Here is a 20,593-nt window from a genome sequence, read left to right as displayed (position 1 = left end):
ACAGGTTTATCTCAACATAATATATTAAAAGTAGGACAATATAACTACAGACAACACATGCCACCACAGATAACAATCAGATCCATCACACCCCCAAAAAACATGGCATACATTCTTAAGTATACCTATATATTTGTCTGTAATTATTCACAGATTCAGAGATGAGTGGCAATTACCATCATAATGTCAAGAGGTCTGAAATGACAGAAAGGGGGCTCCTAGGCTGGCCTTCAGACTCGAGACCCTGTGCTTTCCCTTATCTCAGAGGTAGGCTTGATGGTAGCTGGATCTGAGCACCCAGCATCACCCTGACTCCTGTCTGAGCCTTGATCTTTCTATGTCTCTCCCCCACCCTTGGGGCGGGCCAGAAACACAGTAACAAACTCTACAGAAACAACATGGACAAGGAAGAACGAAAATTCGTACACACTGCACTCAAACACAAAGGAGAGACAATATGTGTACAGGGGAATAAAGAAAAAGGAAGGAAGTAAATGCACAACAGGGGAACTTCCACACCACATATAATAGTAACTACAGATCACCACCAACTGGATCACCACCAAGACCGGAAACGGAGCTAATCTGAAGCTATAATCAGTACTGAATAGCAAGGTCCAGAATCTTCTATAGGAAGGAGACGGCTGTGATTGGTAATTAGCAACCTAAGCTCCTAGCAGAGTTCCCCAAGTCAGCAGGAATTAACTCCTGAGGAACAGTGCACATGAAACAGCCAACGCCCAGCTCTGGCTGAAGAACGAGGAGACATCAGGTTACCTGTCAAGCTCTGCAGTGTGAGCAGAACCTGACGCTGCCATGACACCTAATGAGTCTGGACCTGAACACCGCGTGACACTCAGTGATTTTCTCCAATCTTTCCTAGAATTCTGAATAACAAATGTATGAGCGCAGGATATGCAAGTATAACTAGAGGAATTTTATTTACCAAGGGTCTAATCAATTATGTGCCCTGGGTGCCATTGGTGGGAAACAACAAACCACATTGAACCAAGGTACTATGATACAAGGCTGCAAAAGAATGTTTTCCTTACGCAAGGAAAGCATAGCATTTATCAGGGCTGTATGATCACAGGCTTGGACTGGTCCACAGGGGACTAGGTGAATCCCGCAATAAGCCCTTGTGCAGGAATAAGCCACTTACCCTTCAATATAAGCAGTATTTGACCCAATACATTTGATTTACAATGTACAGATAAGGAAAGCATCTCATTAATCATTCAACAAACTTACTAGTTTAATATTACATAGAAGCAAAGGTAATTTTTTGAAAGAGGGTAATGTTATATTTGCATATAGCTTGGCAGCGGGACCAAAGAGTCAATAAAGCCATGCCAGGCAACTTGAAAAACTTATTGTGGAGCACAATAAAGGGCAGCATCCAGGGGAAGAAATGTGAGCCTGGGATATCCAGGAAAGGTATGTAATAATACCATGGTATATGTAATGCACTGAAAAGAAAACATTGTAACCTTCTCTTGACTGATAACTTTAAAAAATGAGATTCCTTGCTGTGTTGTATGCTGTTTATGAAACATGGTGTCATGTATGTTCGGTTCCAGATTCATTAGGTGTCAAAGCGGCGTTGGGCTTTGTTCACACTGCAGAGCCTAACGGGCAACCTGATGTATCCTAGTTTCTCAGCCAGAGATTGGTATCTGCTGTTTCATGTGCACTGTTCCTCAGTCCTGCAGGAGTTAATTCCTGCTGACCTGGCGTACTCTGCTAATTACTAATCACAGCAGTTTCCTTCCTATATAAGATTCTAGATCCTGCTATTCAGTGCCGATGATAGCTCTGCTTGTGCAGCGATTCCGGTCTATTGTGGTGAACCAATTTTGGTGATGTGTGGTGTGCTTATTGTACGGTAAAGAAGTTTCCCGGTTGTCTGTTTACTTCCTCCCTTTTATGTTATTCTCCGCTGTGCATGAATTGTCGCTCCTTTGTGTTTTATTGCTGTGCGTACGAGTTTTGTTTTTCCCCCATTCGTGTTTAGTTGTAAGGTTTGTGTCTACAGTCCTGACTAACCCCTTTAGATGGAGTAGGGGGAGGAGAGTAACACCAGGACTTGGATAGGAGTTAAGGTCACTCTGAAGACTCAGACCTCGCTACTATGACGTGTACCTCTGAGCTAAGGGACATCGCAGGGTCTCCAGTCTAAAGGCCCAGTCACACACAACGACTTACCAGTTTCCGAAAACGATGCGCCCTGATAGGGATCGCTGGTAAGTCGCTGGGAGGTCGCAGGTGAGATGGCACACAGTTAGATCTTACCAGAGATGCAGGAACAATACAGGTCGCAGTAGCGAATTGTATAACGATCTCAGCAGTCACTGTGACCCTGTCACACAGTGTCAAACACAGCGATGCGTCCTGCCCAGCAGGACATCGCCTTTGAAGAAAATGGCCTGGACCATTCTGCAATGACTAGAGATCTCCCAGCAGGGGCCTGATCGCTGGTAGGTGTCACACAAAACAAGATCGCTAACGGGATCGCTACTGCGTCACAGAAACCGTGACTCAGCTGCGATCTCGCTAGCGATCTCGTTATGTGTGACGGTACCTTAAGGGTCAGCCCAGATGTCCCTGTCAAGTCATCCGATCCCCATTACACATGATTTTTGCTGTAAAATGCAACTACAAAACTCTCAGGAACATCCTACTAGAACAGCTGACCTTTATATGGGGTTAATCACTTTAAATGATGGCATCTGTGTACAGACTACTATTATAACATAAGGGTTGTCTGGGACTTTTATATTGATGACCTACACTTACGATATATCATCAATATCTGATCAATGGTGGTCCGACACCCAGCCCTCCAGCAGGATTTCCCCGTTTTAAATTAGTTAATTCCAAGAACTAGATTTTAGGACAAAATGTTATTTTATTCTCTGAACTATACGTTACCATTTGTGTTGCTCTGGAAAGCAGAGTAATATGAAGCCGAGAATTCCAGGCCCAAGTCAGTATCCGCATGGAGTCTGGTGTACACAATGCTAATGCTGTTTGATGAGGAGCTGAAATACCGGACAGTTGTCTCACAGAGTTGTCCCAGTAAGGGTGACCCTTGTGGTGTCCCATCATAGACTGACAAAGAAAAGCAGTGACAGGATCGAGGATCTTTCATTCTAACCATTAAAACGACAAAAAAAATATATATATCTGCGTTCAATGGCAAAGGTAAAAGACAGTATGCAAAAAATGAATACCATCATCCAACTAGAATTATATTATAGTATAAAAACTAACCATAAATAAAAAACATAAAGATGATATAATCTAAGAACAGAACATAAAAAATAAGAAATACTAATAAAATTGCAGTAAAAGAAAAAATCTAAATCCAGTCAAATAAAACTCATGCAAAAGGAAAAAGCATAGTGTGGGGACAAGATCATTTTTGTCTCATGGTCAGAGGCCCCTCAGTAAAGAAATTTTATAAATATTTCTTAATTTACACCAGATATTTATTATTATGATCACATGGATTCAAGCAAATTCACTGAACCCCAATATTATTTTTATTATCAATTGTATTAAAATTGTGAACTTGGTAGTAGGTATTAAGTCCCACCAAAGGAGCTGAATGTCTAATGCACAAATGTGTCAGATTCCCCAAGGGTCCCAAGGGTATTCATATTCCAAAAGCAAATGGTGTATCCCCAGATTCTGAAGATAAGTGCTCCTGAGGTCCTCAAGATAAGTGCTCCTGAGGTCCTCAAGATAAGTGCTCCTGAGGTCCTCAAGATAAGTGCTCCGGAGCTCCTCAAGATAAGTGCTCCTGAGGTCCTCAAGATAAGTGCTCCGGAGCTCCTCAAGATAAGTGCTCCTGAGGTCCTCAAGATAAGTGCTCCTGAGGTCCTCAAGATAAGTGCTTTTGGGCTCAGTCCCACATCTTTGGGACATGTTTGGCATATCCTGAAAGTATGAAAATGTACATTCTACAACACCCTTAAAGAGGTCGACCACTATTTTACATTGATGGCCTTTCCTTAGGATAGGTTATCAATGTCAGATCAGCCAGGATCTGACACCCCGCATCTCCACTGATTAGCTGCTCTTGGTGTCAGCAGATGGCCGGAAATATTCAGTCCAGGAGCTGCCGAGTCAATTGATAGCCGACGGTTACTGCACATTCACCTCTTATTGATTTGAATGGGAGGCAGATGTGCAATTCCCAGTTGTAGCTGCTATCATAAGATGGGGTAGCTCTGGATCTGAGCATTTCCAGCCGCTGACGGCACCGAGAACAGCTGATCGGCGGGTGTGCGTGGTTGCAGGGTTTTGGACCCCAGCTGATTAGACATTGATGACTTATCCTAAAGACAGGCCATCAATGTTAAAGTAGTGGCTGACCTTTTTAATTCTATAGACCTAAATATCTAAGATGCTTCCACAATTATTTACAGAAAAAAATGATCATCTTACCAGCATTTTAACTATATTCTCACACTTACTGGAAATCTGAAAACTGAAGATGAATTTTGTAATTGTTGTTAACGTTGATGTGCCAGACACAGTAGTCAGAATCTGGAGAAGCAAGCCTGGGTGAATGGAATACTCCTTGTAAATTTGTAAAGATGCCTCCACATTTCTCTGCAAATTTTGGAAAGCAAAAGTTGACAATCTGTAATCTTTAAATACAATCAAATTGTAGTTTACTATTAGCCACAGATTTGTGTGATGCAGAAGGGAAACAGGGTTGTGTCTAAAGGGGCACTTCTCCAAGATGTTTATTTATTTTTTCCTTGGACCCATAAAGAAGAGGTTGTCCAATTGTGAACAACCCCTTTCAATCTGGGGGATGGTACAGTTGTTGGGGATAAAATGGTTTGCCGGGGAGGAGGACACTTTAGCTGAAATTGTTAATAAGTTCACTCTGACAATTGACATATATTTATTGGAAATATAATTTGGGTTATGACGATGGATGCACTGATTATGGGCTATTGTTATGAATATGTTTGGTTTCTGGTACCTGACATTGACTTGGTTGAAGTTGATGTATTATAATAGGCTTCAAAACCAAAATTTTGTACGGATCCATCAGTTCTGAACACAACGGTCATTACATTTGATGATGAATGAAATGTGTGTTTTTTTGAATGGCAAAGTCTCCCAAGTATAGAACTTCCAGGAGGTCCATCATATACAATCACATAATCGTGTTCACAATTTTCATCGCTTTCCAAACTATGAAAAAAAATTACAACAAAATCAAAACAGTACAAAATACACATGCACACGTATGTGATATCATCTGTATATGTGTTCCACGAAATGAGGTTCAGTAATGATTGCAGAGGTGGTAACATTCACCATAATCCTATGGCATGGAGCTCTAGCAATGATTTCCTACCTAACGTACCTTGCGAAGAAACAGCTTCGAGGACAGACTTGAGGTCAATGATAGATTTTTTGATAAGCAGTTGGTGAGATATACTGAGGACCTCACATTATACATCAGGTCCTCATTAATAACTACAAAGTCACCAGCAGATAACAATTATTACCCCTTATCTCCAGACACAACCAGGACTTACTTTATGCTTGGAAAGTTGAGTTCTATGAAAGTTTCTGGTGCTGTGCGGATTTCCCACGTACAGTGACTTATTCTAGGATAAAAGCTGGGATATAAGGGGCTTGTAAATCTGCCAGAACTTTCCGTCAATATCTCTCCACAAATGTAAGTTTCATTTGTTTCTGAAAGAACAGAAATAAATTACATGTAGTAAATATTATAAAGTGTACAATTGACTGGAGTAAATTAATTCTTCAGCCCACGCTTTACCTTCACAACCAACGAGACCTCACTGTCCTCCTAACTAGAGAAGAGCAAACCTGTAGAAGTTTGGTTTGGTGCATGCAGTGGAACCGTACCTCCATGATGGGTTTGGACTTGGCCCAAACCACAATGGAAGTCACTGATTGGCAGTGTGGGTCTCTTCCCACATGTAGCCAGCCATACACAGATTACTTCTAGGGGCGGGTGGGTGAGGTATTTCCATTTTTGTGGCTTTGCACACTATATCTGATAACACTGTTGTTACCCCCAGTGCGAGCCGTTCAAACACTGCAAGCATCTCACTCTGGGAACCGAGCATACTCCAGCACAGCGATGCTTGCTCAAGTGAAGTTCATACATCAGGCACCTGAACTCTGTTTTTCTGTTAAAAAAAAGTTGGTGTTCGGCCGAGAACCAAACACCAAACCTCGGGTTTGCTCATCTCTACTCCTAAATGGGTTGCCAACCATCCAGAAATTCCAGCACAGTCCATAAAATTAAGGCACTTTTTTGCCCTGTCTGTAAGAAAATGTAAGGTGCCCGTGATTTTTTTTGGAGTTGAAGATACTTTTACAGATTATTTTGATGAAGATCATTTTTCAGTTTACAGTGAATGCAGCTGATGTCTTCATATCATAATTATGGGCTATAGACACCGATCACTTACTGCTGGTAGTCATTACCACTTCGTCCAAGGAGGGACAGCTGGATGATCGGTCTAGCTGGTTAGATGGTGGAGGCCCTAGAGGGTTAAGGATTCTTTGGCAGTTCCCAAATTTCATTGTATGCCTGGGATCAAACCGTTTGTGATCGCACATATGAAGGGTTGTTGTTAGTACACCCGAGCACACCAATGTTTGGATATCAGCATTAATGGAACATTGCATCTAAGAAAGGCCTCCTGATGAACCTCAGCCATGGAAGGGGGGAAATTCGTCGAGGCAGGAGCGGAAGAATTTATGATCTAGACTTCTAGATGGGAAAGTATTGAGACACAATAGGTTGCTCTGGACAGAATGGAGTTTTTTATACCCCATGGAAATTTGTGAGCACTAGTTGATTTCAATGATTTATGAACTTGGATCCCCATGCAGTCACTATTGAAGCATCTAAGGAGAGAACGAAGAGATGCCGAAAATTATCTACTGGTATTGACATTGTTTGTGCTTTGGGCTATATCTACATGGGGATAATTTTGTATATGTTTTATGTCAGTAACATTGATTTATGATGTTGGACCTCCTTTAGGACTATATAGGTGCCTATAGGCTATACCTTATATTTGTATTATCTTTCTGATCATTGGGCTTCAGATTAGGGGCTTAAAGGATCATCAATAGGAATAACCTCCGTGGAGCGGGGGCACCAATTAACATTAGGGTGTTCCTCTGATTCCCTTCATGTAGTCTTCTGTCTGACGTTCCCCTTTTTATCTATTTTTATTTATATATTTATCAATAAAGATTTGTTATTTTGTATATTGGCTACTTGCAGATTGTTTCTGTCTGCATTTTGTCTTTTAATTTATATTTTCATAGGTATTATAAAAATATAGTATTTACTTTTCATTTACCATCATATTGGGTGCAATAGTTGTAAGTGTTTATTATATAACTAGTAAAAATATGAATGACTAAACAATTAAAGCTCATATGAAGGATTGAGTCACCATATTCATCTTGTGCATACTGTATATTAATGTATTCAGGTTAAACTTACCAGACGAGGCAGAGGTGACATTTTGGGTAATGTTTGAGGGTCCAGATGAAGTTGCTGATGAACCTTGGCATAGAATACAGCATTAGAAATAGTTACATATCATTGTTTGGCTCTTCTGTTACATGTAGTTTTTTAGCTTAGTTTTAGCAATTTCTGGTAAAGCTTAAAAATCAATATGACCATTTTTGCTCCTACAATGGACATTATTCATTTTTTTTCTAGAGTTCCAAATGGTAATTTTGTCCAAATACAGTGCCTACAAGTAGTATTCAACCCCCTGCAGATTTAGCAGGTTTACACATTCGGAATTAACTTGGCATTGTGACATTTGGACTGTAGATCAGCCTGGAAGTGTGAAATGCACTGCAGCAAAAAAGAATGTTATTTCTTTTTTTTTTTTTTTTTAAATTGTGAAAAGTTTATTCAGAGGGTCATTTATTATTCAACCCCTCAAACCACAAGAATTCTGTTTGGTTCCCCTAAAGTATTAAGAAGTATTTCAGGCACAAAGAACAATGAGCTTCACATGTTTGGATTAATTATCTCTTTTTCCAGCCTTTTCTGACTAATTAAGACCCTCCCCAAACTTGTGAACAGCACTCATACTTGGTCAACATGGGAAAGACAAAGGAGCATTCCAAGGCCATCAGAGACAAGATCGTGGAGGGTCACAAGGCTGGCAAGGGGTACAAAACCCTTTCCAGGGAGTTGGGCCTACCTGTCCCCACTGTTGGGAGCATCATCCGGAAGTGGAAGGCTTATGGAACTACTGTTAGCCTTCCACGGCCTGGACAGCCTTTGAAAGTTTCCACCCGTGCCGAGGCCAGGCTTGTCCGAAGAGTCAAGGCTAACCCAAGGACAACAAGGAAGGAGCTCCGGGAAGATCTCATGGCAGTGGGGACATTGGTTTCAGTCAATACCATAAGTAACGTACTCCACCGCAATGGTCTCCGTTCCAGATGAGCCCGTAAGGTACCTTTACTTTCAAAGCGTCATGTCAAGGCTCGTCTACAGTTTGCTCATGATCACTTGGAGGACTCTGAGACAGACTGGTTCGAGGTTCTCTGGTCTGATGAGACCAAGACCGAGATCTTTGATGCCAACCACACACGTGACGTTTGGAGACTAGATGGCACTGCATACGACCCCAAGAATACCATCCCTACAGTCAAGCATGGTGGTGGCAGCATCATGCTGTGGGGCTGTTTCTCAGCCAAGGGGCCTGGCCATCTGGTCCGCATCCATGGGAAGATGGATAGCACGGCCTACCTGGAGATTTTGGCCAAGAACCTCCGCTCCTCCATCAAGGATCTTAAGATGGGTCGTCATTTCATCTTCCAACAAGACAACGACCCAAATCACACAGCCAAGAAAACCAAGGCCTGGTTCAAGAGGTAAAAAATCAAGGTGTTGCAGTGGCCTAGTCAGTCTCCTGACCTTAACCCAATTGAAAACTTGAGGAAGGAGCTCAAAATTAAAGTCCACATGAGACACCCAAAGAACCTAGATAACTTGGAGAAGATCTGCATGGAGGAGTGGGCCAAGATAACTCCAGAGACCTGTGCCGGCCTGATCAGGTCTTATAATAGAGGATTATTAGCTGTAATTACAAACAAGGGTTATTCCACAAAATATTAAACCTAGGGGTTGAATAATAATTGACCCACACTTTTATGTTGAAAATTTATTAAAATTTAACTGAGCAACATAACTTGTTGGTTTGTAAGATTTATGCATCTGTTAATAAATCCTGCTCTTGTTTGAAGTTTGCAGGCTCTAACTTATTTGCATCTTATCAAACCTGCTAAATCTGCAGGGGGTTGAATACTACTTGTAGGCACTGTACAGTATGTAGCAAAACATTTTTCTGGTATTTCTGTATAATAAATTTTAAAAGGCAATTGGAAGTATACACAGATACAAGTGTATGTAAAAAAAAATAAAATATCATCAAAAAGTTAATATATTTCAGTTACTCAATACAAAAAGGGAAAGGCATGTATTATTTCGAGTCATTACACACAGAGGGATCTATTTCATTTGTTTATTTCGGTTAATGTTGATGATTATGGCTTACAGCAAATAACAACCCAAAAGTCATTATCTCAGAAAATTACAATAATTACCACAAACACCTGCAAATGCTTCCTAAACATTTAAAACAGTCCCTTAGGCTATGTGCGCACGTGTGCGCTCTGAACCGCACCTAAAAGGTGCGCTTCAGAGCGCAGCTGAAAAGCTCCGTTCTGAAGCGCATGGTGCTGGCAGAGAACGTGCGCTCTGCATGCAGCTCCTGCCATAGACAGAGCAGGGGCTGCCGGCAAAGTGCACGGAAGAAGTGACATGTCACTTCTTAGAACACGCGTCGGGCAGCAGCCAAAGCGCTGCGTTCTAATACGCCATGTGCGCATGGCCCCTGCACAATCTCCATAGATTATGCAGGGGACGCAGGACGCATGCAGTAACTGCATGTAATACGCACACGTGCGCACATAGCCTTAGTCTGGTTCAGTAGGCTACATAATCATGGGGAAGTCTGCTGACTTGACAAATGTCCAGAAGGCAGTCATTGGCACACTCCACAAGGAGGGTAAGCCACAAAAGTTTCTTGCTGAAGAAGCTGGCTGTTCACAGAGTGCTGTATCCAAGCATATTAATGAACAGTTGAGTGGAAGGAAAAAGTCTGGTAGAAAAAGGTGCACAAGCAAATGTGATAACCGCAGCCTTGATAGGATTGTTAATCCTATTAAAGGTTAAAAGGGCATTCAAAAGTTTGAGGGAAATTCACAAGGAGTGGACTGCTGCTGGAGTCAGTGCTTCAAGAGTCACCACACACAGACGTATCCAGCACATGTAAACAACATCTGAACAAAGACAAAAGGGGGAGATTTTTGGTGATCAACACTGATCACCATAACCCCTATATGGGACTAAAGGGGAAATAAATCCCTGGTAGAGACTCAAAAAACATCAAAAACCAGAAAAACAAGTCATTAACACTACCTAAATGCAGAAGGCGTACAAAAGTTTTTATTAAATAATGGCATAAGAAACACACAGGTTAAAAACAATTCAAGGAGTGCTGGCAGAGATACAAAATGAAGGAGCATGCACCCCACTGGCTGAGTATGTGTAATACTATGGCTGGGAACAGAAGTGTCTATGACAATGCTATAACAAGTTTACCTCTCTAAAGGGAGTGCTCCATAGTTTATGTAAAAAGTTTTACAAAGAAAGGGGGGGTGCCAGATATAAGTTAATGGTAGACACTAAGGTCAAATGCCTCATACATAGCATAAAATACTAGAAATTGGTGGTACAGGGGAGAGGAGATGAAACTCTCCCCAAGCACCAGAATAACGTGATCAGACAATTGAAGCACAGCAAGAGGAATAATTAGGACACATACCCATAATAACTGAATCAGCCAAGGAGGGGTGCAGCTCCACAGACCCCAACGCGTTTCGCGAGGGCTTCTTCACTGGGGGTCGCAAAGACACTCATGACCAATAGACAATGCCAGAAGCGCCTTACCTGGGCCAAGGAGAAAAAGAACTGTTCTGTTCCTCAGTGGTCAAAGGTGTTGTTTTATGATTAAAGTAAACTTTGCATTTCATTTGGAAATCGCGGTTCCAGAGTCTGGAGGAAGAGCAGAGAGGCCACAATCCAAGCTGCTGAGGTCTAGTGTGAAGTTTCCACAATCAGTGATGGTTTGGGGAGCCATGTCATCTGCTGGTGTAGCTCCACTGTGTTTTATCAAGACCAAGGTCAGTGCAGCCGTCTACCCGGAGATTTTAGACCACTGCATGCTTCCCTCTCCCAATAAGCTTTTTAGAGATGGAAATTTCATTTTCCAGCTGGACTTGGCCCCTGTCCACACTGCCAAAAGTACTAATACCTGGTTTAATAACCACAGTATCACTGTGCTTGATTGGCCAACAAACTAGAATCTATGGGGTATTGTCAAGAGAAAGATGAGAGACACCAGACCCAACAATGCAGACGAGCTGAAGGCCGCTATCAAAGCAACCTGGGCTTCCATAACACCTCAGCAGTGCCACAGGCTGATCGCCTCCATGCCTCGCCGCATTGATGCAGTAATTCATGCAAAAGGAGCCCCGACCAAGTATTGAGGCATTTACTATACAGACTTTTCAGTAGGCGCCAACATTTCTGAGCGTAAAATATTTTTTTCAATTGTTCTTATATAATATTCTAATTTTCTGAGATAATCACTTTTGGGTTTTCATTGGCTGTAAGCCATAATCATCAACATTAACAGAAATAAACACGTGAAATAGATCACTCTGTGTGTAATGACTCTATATAATATATAGGAATAGATCCCTCTGTGCGTAATGACTCTATATAATATATAGGAATAGATCCCTCTTTGTGTAATGACTCTATATAATATATAGGAATAGATCCCTCTGTGCGTAATGACTCTATATATTATATAGGAATAGATCCCTCTGTGCGTAATGACTCTATATAATATATAGGAATAGATGCCTCTGTGTGTAATGACTCTATATAATATATAGAAATAGATCCCTCTGTGTGTAATGACTCTATATAATATATAGGAATAGATCCCTCTGTGTGTAATGACTCTAAATAATATATAGGAATAGATCCCTCTGTGTGTAATGACTCTATATAATATATAGGAATAGATCACTCTGTGTGTAATGACTCTATATAATATATAGGAATAGATCCCTCTGTGTGTAATGACTCTATTTTATATATGTGTTTCCCTTTTTATATTGAATTACTGAAATAAATTATGGTAACTTTTTGATGACATTCTAATTTATTGACATGCACTTGTATGTACACAGTTTTAGTTTTCTTTTACACATATGCAGCTAAATAATAACTATTTGGGGATTACTGTATATTAGAGATTGGATTTAACTCATTAGACACTGTCTACATCTGCATTCACTATTATTTTAATTTTGAGTACGAATCACTACAATCCTTCTTCCCAAACCACTTCCTAATAATTGAATTCTGTATTAAAATTTCACTTTTATTTACATTTCATTACAGATTATATCTGTTAAAAACATCAGGAACTGGAGAACTCGCTACTAATTGTGGTTCTCTTTGTACTCTTTACCGCAATAGTGGATATTTCTTATTTGGTTAATATTAACTGTGCCTGCAGGTCACTGCATTTCAATCCATATCACCACACTATACTTTCATGGTCTGCTGTTCATATTCAAAATGTACAGTAACTACCATGTTTCCCCTAAAATAAGACACCGTCTAATATTTTATTTTGGGCCCTGAAAAAAGTGCTAGGGCTTATTTTTGGGGTCGGGCTTATTCTCAGGGATACATGGTTGGAGGAAGGGTTACCCCCACCCCAAAAAATGCAGATCCCCCTTCCAGGATCATCATACTTACCAGACCCCGGACGTCTGCGTCGCTCCCAGGTCCTCTTGCGATTGTCGGCGGGCGCTCCCAGCAGGTGTGCTGCACGTCGTCCCCTTCTCCTTCTAGTCCACACTCACACATCAGATCGCGCGCACACACACTCACCACATCTGGTGATACCACTTGCTTCCAGCCAGCAGGGGACTCTCTGCTCTCTTGTCTGTATGATGCGTTTCACCCCTGGGTCCTCCATGTATTCCACCCGCAGGTCCTGGCACTCCACTGCACAGAGTCCCAGGTCCTTATGCCGGCCAGAAGCAATCAATATCCCTGGATGATGTGAGTGTATGTGTGCAATCTCATGTGTGTGTGTAATCTGATGTGTGTGGGTGTGCGTTCCGCTGCAGATCCTTGATGTGTTCCATTGATTTCGGTCAGCATCTGGTCAGTATAATCGCGAGGTCTTCTATCTTCTTTCTTCTCTCTCTTGTGGGTATCTGCTTTCTATAATGAAGTGTCCTGCAGTATTCTTTAACTTTTTTAGCTGCATGGAAACTTCATTATTGAGCCACGACTAGGGCTTATTTTTGGGTAGGGCTTTTATTTATGCCTTGCTGAAAACTCCTGCTAGAGCTTATTTTTCAAGGAAACACGGTATGTCTCTCTGAGAAGATTCACCGAATCGGCTTCCTCAGGGGATATATCCACTGAACTTCCCCTAGTGGCAGTTGCAGGTAAACATCATTTTTTAATACTACTCAGTGATAGCGAAGGACTTATATTCAGGTCATTGAAAGCGCCTCAACCTCCATGCGCACTATGGCAGCTACATCCTGGTGAAATCCCATGAGTGACCTATAATGCCAGCTACAAATTTGACTGTCATCTAGTTTTTCCAGCAAATTAATATGACATAAAAATGTAACTATTTGGTACAAGGTAAGAGGAAAATACTCTGTACAGTCAGAGAGCAGAAACATTTGAGGTAAAATACCTAATGTAGTAGACATTTCCGTAGACATTATTGTAGACATTTCTGTAGACATTTCCGTAGACATTTCCGTAGACATTGATGGACTTGTATCTACAAAAAATAAAAGTAGTATTAAGTACTAAAAACTTATTACAAGAACTATATAGAGCACTGTAAATAAACTAGAAGACAAACGAGCGCAAAGAGGGTGTTATCCGCAGAGTGGTACAGGAGTAAAACACTGAAGGTGCTAACAACCATAGTATACTTTTTATGCTTATGACCACGGCAGCTGCAGCCACATGATCTGATATTTTCCTGAAGAAGGAGAAAGATTCTCTGAAATGTGTAGAAATAAATTCACTATTAAAGAATCCTGGATGGTTCCTTACCGCGGCACTGCAGCATTTAACTCCTTCTTATGCAATTTCTCAAGAACTATAGAGAAGCATTCCAGCTGAATCTGATCCTTTAAGCTTTGTTCATATTCATTTAGAGCCTGCATTGCTTAATCTATTCAAAATATCAGACACCGCAGCAGAATACATCCAACCCCATTATACATCAATAGACTTTGTGGCATCTATGGATAGGATGAATTCAGGGGAGGGATGGAAATTTCAAGAACATGCCAGAAAATCCATTAAACTGATAATTAGGAGATAATGATTATCTCCTAGTTACTTTTATTATTCATTACTGGTCTAAAGCTGGTGTCACACATAACGACGACGACAACGACGTCGCTGCAACGTCACCATATTCTGTGACGTTGCAGCGACCTCAACAGCGACGTCGCTGTGTGTGACACATAACAACGATCAGACCCCTGCTGCGAAATCGTTGCTCGCTCCTGAATGCTCGAAGTCATTTTTTGATCGCTGCTATCCCGCTGCACCATGCTGATAAGCTGATCATCCTTGTGTTTGACACCGCAGCAGCGACGCTACGCTACGTCTGAAACCACACAACGACCGTCGACGTCGCTATGATCGCTGCTCCGTCGCTGCTTTTTCTAACATGTTTGACAGCTTACTAACGATCATCGATGGTCGCTGCTACGTCACAGAATATGGTGACGTTGCAACGACGTCGTTGTCGTCGTCGTTATGTGTGACCCCAGCTTTAGGGGTACTTCTCACATAGCGAGATCGCTGCTGAGTCACGGTTTTTGTGACGCAGCAGTGACCTCATTAGCGATCTCGTTGTGTGTGACACTGAGCAGCGATCTGGCCCCTGCTGTGAGATCGCTGCTCATTACAGACAGTGCTGGTTTGTTTTTTTATTGTTGCTCTCCCTCTGTTAAGCACACATCGCTGTGTGTGACAGCGAGAGAGCAACAATCTGAATGTGTAGAGAGCCGGCGTCTTGCAGCCTGCGGTAAGCTGTAACCAAGGTAAACATCGGGTAACCACGGTGGTTACCCGATATTTACCTTAGTTACTAGCGTCCGCCGCTCTCAGGCTGCCAGTGCCGACTCCCTGCTCCCTGCACACATACCCGGATTACACATCGGGTAAATAAGCAAAGGTTTGCTTATTGACCCGATGTGTACTGTGGCTACGAGTGCAGGGAGCCAGCACTAAGCGGTGTGTGCTGGTAACCAAGGTAAATATCGGGTAACCATACCCGATGTTTACCGTGGTTACCAGTGTTCGCAGCTTCCAGACGCCGGCTCCCTGCAAGCGCAGCATCGCTTCCACGCGTCGCTGCTGGCTGGAGGCTGGTCACTGGTCGCTGGTGAGATCTGCCTGTTTGACAGCTCACCAGCAACCATGTAGTGACGCAGCAGCGATCCTGACCAGGTCAGATCGCTGGTGGGATTGCTGGAGCGTCACTAAAGTGTGACTGTACCCTTACTGTCCCTTTAACCCTTTGTTAACCCGTGCCCTAATACTAAGGTTCAGGCAGGCGTTCCAGAGGATCTTGGTGCTGATACAACACTCTGATCCTACTGCATAGTTCTAGTGACCAAATGGTCATGTTGTTGTAAGGCCTAGTACACATGGCGAATAAAAGGGAGAGAGTGGAATGCAATAAAAAAAAAAAAAAAAAAAAAAAAAAAAAAAAATCGCATTCCACTCGGACCAATGTTACTCTATGGGGTCGCTCCCATGAGCGATTTTTTTCTCAGCTCTTGAGTTGAGCGAGTACATAACTATTCGTACTCGCTATACTGACAACGAGTGCTGTCTAACACTCGTGTATTTGTTCTGAATAGAAGTCAATGGGGAATACTCGCAATGTAACGAGTAACCCAAATTCGGCACTATTCGCTACTCTCACGAATAGTACGGCATTTGGGTTACCCGTTACACTGCGATTTTTTCCCCATTGACTTGCATTGCACATGCTATTCGGAACAAATACTGTACGTGAGTATTAGATAGTATTCGTTATGAGTATAGCGAGTACGAATATTTATGTATTCGCTCAACTGTACTCAACCCTAATCGGATCGAGAAACAATCTCAGCATGCTACGGGTGGAATCTGATTAGTTTTCACTTGCATCCATACAAGTCTATGGGTGCGAGACAAACATCGCACTGCACTTGCATTACACTGGAGTGCAGTGCGATATACGCATCAGCTGACAATGGTGGAGATAGGGAGATTAGTCCGTCCATCTCCTCTGCAGAGCCCGCCCTCTCCTCCACAGCTGTGCTGCAATCGCAGGATCGGACCACAGTGGCATAACAGAGTGGGAGTCGAGTGGCATGCGATTGACTCGCAGTAATGCTCATGTGTCCCCAGCCTAAGTGCCAAACTCCATTAACAGACATCAGAGAAAGCATCGGGCCTCATTCTTTAACTTTTTATAGCACTAAATCAAGAGCTGATCAGAACCTGCAAAGAATAAGGCAAAAGAGGAACCTTCTTTCATTATATCACAAGACATCCTCTCTGTACCCATACATTATATTATCCAGGGTCCATTAAAAGTATATACATATTATTATTATTATTATTATTAATATTAATAATATTTATTCACTTATATCGCGCCATTAATTCCATAGCACTTTACATGCATTAGCAACACTGTCCCCATTGGGGATCATAATCTAAATTCCCCATTCGTATGTCTTTGGAGTGTGGAAGGAAAGTGGAGAATCTACAAGAAACCCACACCAACACGGGGAGAACATACAAACTCCTCACATATATTGTTCTTGGTGGGAATTGAACCTAGGTGCTTATTGTCTTAAGGGTTATTTTCAATATTACAAGCTATCCAAGAACAGGATGAAGGATTGCCCCATTTTAATGAAATGCACCATTGCTTTATTCACTCTGAGTGGAACTGTAGGAAATAGTCAAGTACTGTAATTGGAGCAGATAGGAGAAGAGGTGCGTATTCCTGGGCCCCCGTTCTATTCAGATGTGGCTTTCCAGAACCCCTTTTTTGAAATCAGTTGGGGTCCTAATTGTCTAACCAATATCAATCAACAAGTTATAACTAGAGATGAGCGGACCCAAACAGTAAAGTTTGTTGTTCGTACTGAACACCGACTTTTCAATAACATCAGTGTTTTAGTTTGGGTGCTTTACTTATGCCGACCACTCGAACGAGCACCGCTGTGCTTGGATTCGGTCAGTGCTTGGTCCAGTGTGAGCCGCAGTCTCTGAACGGCTCGCACTGGGGGTAAAAACAGCATTATCAGATGTAGTGTGCACAAAATAAAAATGAAAAAAACTCGCCCTCCCTCCCCCGGAAACGCCCTGTTTATGGCTGGCTGTATGTGGGCGGAGACTCAAACTGCCCAATCGGTGACTTTCAATGGGGTTCAGGTCCAGAATTTAACTTTGTCTAAAGTCCGACTGAACCTGCAAAATCCGAACTTTAATCTGACCACTTATTTCTAGTTATAACCTATCCGATGAATAGGTAATAACTTGCAATGTTGGGAATAGCCCTTTAATACTCATTAGTATGCAGGTTAATATACTTGCCCATGTATAATATATATAGGAAGGTACAGGATTATGTAAACATAAAAACTGATAAAAAAAAAATTCTGTTGTTTGATTAAACAAATTATTAAAAAAAACTCAGAGAAAAAGATAAAAAAATTACATTAAATAATAAAATTAGATGTCAATGATATAAATATGAAAGTCATATATAGGACTGAGCCAATGTACTCAACTTGCACAATGTGCACACAATGCATATTCTTGATGAACTTACCAGAAGCTGTAGACATGGAATTCTGGGTGGTATATGGGGGTCCTGTTGAAGACAGTGTGGAGCTTTGGCCTTGGAATACAATAATAGTGGTAGATTTAGTTATTAAAGGAACCTATCAAGTAAAAAAAATACTATTAACCTGCAGATATGGGGTTAATCTGCAGGTTAATAGCGCTTGGAACCTGCCCGGCGCCTGCACATCAAACCTCACTGCCAGGAAGAAAAGAACTTTAATTTTTTTGGCAGTGTTCAAGTTTCAGTCTTCGGGGTGGCGCCGGCATGGGTTCAGTCACCGCTTTGTGCAATCGAGAGTGACAGCTGTAACCTCGCCCCCCACAAGGAGTGACAGCAGGTTCTAATGCTGAGTGGCTGTCAGTCGGTGAGTGGGGCAGGGTTACAGCTTACACTCTCAAAACACAACGCAGTTACTGAACTTGCGCCGGGTTTAGGTTGATAGCATTTTTTCACGTGGCAGGTTCTCTTTATCTTTTTTTTGTGCAAAGAATCGAAGAACACATGTAGTGGGTGAGCCTACCCCCTACCAGTACCAGCATAGATAACCCGGAATTGTAATTAATAAAAATGTTGACTTTTATTATTTTATGTTGTGATAGGGCACCCCTAGTGGCCGGGTGGGACGGCTGTCGCCACCGGGGAGGAGGAGCCAGCTGTATCATGGGGGAATGTGTGAGTGTGTGTGAGTTAGTTGGATCCGGGACAGAAGGCTGAGAACACCAAGGGGCAGAGTGTGTGAGCGGGACCACCAGGGGGCGCCGGAGAGCTAGGAGGGGAACGTAACCTCGGGGTGTGAAGCAACTGGTGTGGGTCCGGTGTGCATGAAACCAAAGTGTGGGAGCCCGGCGAAGTGGAGTACCCCGGGCATATCCCCACCAGAGGGTGCGTTAGGGCAGGCTGCCCCCAGCTCCACCGAAAAGTGCCTGATTTTACTGCCGGATCCTGTAGTGCAATAAAGGATGTCGTTTGTAACCAGCACCCTTTGTCTGAAGATCGTTTATACGTCGTCCGGCGAATGCACTATCACACTCTGCCCCACCAAGTCAGCCCCCGACCTTGAAGAAGTGGTGAAGCCAGGGACCAGCCTGAAAACTACAGCCACGACTACAAGGCCAGAGGCTCCCCTGGCTCATCACTTCATGTGGCGTAGTCGGCAGGATGCGATTCCCCTGCCAGGAACCCAAGAAGCCGGAGATCAGGTGGTGCCGAGTGCACCGTATCCGGGCTATGAGAGAAGATTTCCAGTCCCATGGTGGGAGGAAGAAGTGCCCAAGGCATTGGACCGGGCACAAGATGGCGGCAAAATGGCCGCCGTCTGTGAAGCTGAGGAAGAAAGGGCGCGAAAAATTGGCGCCAAAAGAAGAGCCTGGGGCTGGCCGGTGCCGAAGAAGAAGTACGGAGTACTCCGCCCAAAGAGGGGAGGCGCCAGTCCCAGGGCACGAAGAAAGAAATATGAAGTGGGCGGTATTGTAAAGAAAAAGAAGAACCGCCGCGGAGGAGTCAAGATGATGTGTGAGGCTGGGGGTGGAGCCTGTCCAAGAGCGGGAAACATAGGCCCGCCTCCACTTCCTCCAGCCTCAGCATTGACTCTGCCGCCATTTCTAGCGACACAGCAAGAGAAAGAAATGGAGACTTCCGGCCAACAGCAGGATCTCGCCACCACCATGGCCCTGACCAGCCTAAGCCAGGAGCGTCCCAAGCACGCTGCCGCAGCAAAAGCGTCTCTGCTTGACATTCCGACCGGGACAGGAGGCCCAGCACGTCCGGAAAAGGTGACCTGGCTGACCACCTGGGACGCGACAACCGGAGGCACTACCACTGAGGTACGGGCAACCTACGCCACCCAGCTACCGGTGGGGAACCGGCCCCTGGGGATTACTTATTCCCCCTGGGAGACACCTCAGCCCGTCGCCACAGCCGCAACACCCACAGCCGCAGCACCATCTGTCCTCGTGCGGGAGCCGGCCGAAGTGATTGCCGAGCGGCTGGAACGGGACCACAGAGGCTTCTTTTGGGACCCTGTAACCCCGTCTCCCATACCGTACCCAAGGGCTCCGTCTCCGGTACCAGACCCTTTACAAGAGCGGCTGCTGGCAGAGACCATCGTCCGGGAAATGATGTCCGGTCCCGGCGGTGAGGAGCTGGCCCTGCAATTCACCACTGGTATAGTGGTGAAATTCAACCAGCAGGAGGGCTACGGCTTTATCCGTGAAGCGAGCACCGGAGACGATTATTTTTATAATCGGGTCCACCTGGACGTGGAGGGAAGAGACTTCACACTCTTTATCCGGGAGAGAAGGTGCAGTTCTTACCCGAGGCGGGAAGTCGTGGCCTGTTCGCGGTTGGAGTGACCCGGATGCCGACCGCCCGGGAAGCGGCCCAATGGCAACAGGAGCTGGAATGGGAGGAGCACCAGGAACGGCGCCGGAGCCAGCCAAAACCGATACCGACAAATGGCCCCCATTCCAGGCGCACCTTGGCGGTCCCAC

At 43.5% G+C, this 20,593-nt stretch overlaps 1 protein-coding gene across 1 annotated transcript in view; it reads right to left on the bottom strand.

Annotated features, from left to right (window-relative positions):
• LOC142310841 (scavenger receptor cysteine-rich domain-containing protein DMBT1-like) overlaps window positions 1-18,154 on the bottom strand; it is a 33,336-nt gene extending 15,182 nt beyond the window's left edge. The window contains exons 1-7 of the mRNA XM_075348584.1: window positions 18,090-18,154; window positions 13,917-14,006; window positions 7,529-7,591; window positions 5,568-5,727; window positions 5,003-5,217; window positions 4,482-4,620; window positions 2,932-3,152 (exon numbers count right to left, since the gene is read on the bottom strand). Of these exons, the coding sequence (XP_075204699.1) occupies window positions 2,932-3,152; window positions 4,482-4,620; window positions 5,003-5,217; window positions 5,568-5,727; window positions 7,529-7,591; window positions 13,917-14,006; window positions 18,090-18,105 (904 nt within the window). The 5' untranslated portion in view covers window positions 18,106-18,154. The remainder of the gene's footprint in view (window positions 1-2,931; window positions 3,153-4,481; window positions 4,621-5,002; window positions 5,218-5,567; window positions 5,728-7,528; window positions 7,592-13,916; window positions 14,007-18,089) is intronic.
• Window positions 18,155-20,593: the final 2,439 nt, after the last annotated feature.

Source organism: Anomaloglossus baeobatrachus, chromosome 5 (genome assembly GCF_048569485.1).
Source record: "Anomaloglossus baeobatrachus isolate aAnoBae1 chromosome 5, aAnoBae1.hap1, whole genome shotgun sequence".
NCBI lineage: Eukaryota > Metazoa > Chordata > Amphibia > Anura > Aromobatidae > Anomaloglossus > Anomaloglossus baeobatrachus.
Note: the sequence above shows the minus strand (reverse complement) of the source record. Positions and strands in the feature narration are given on the sequence as shown.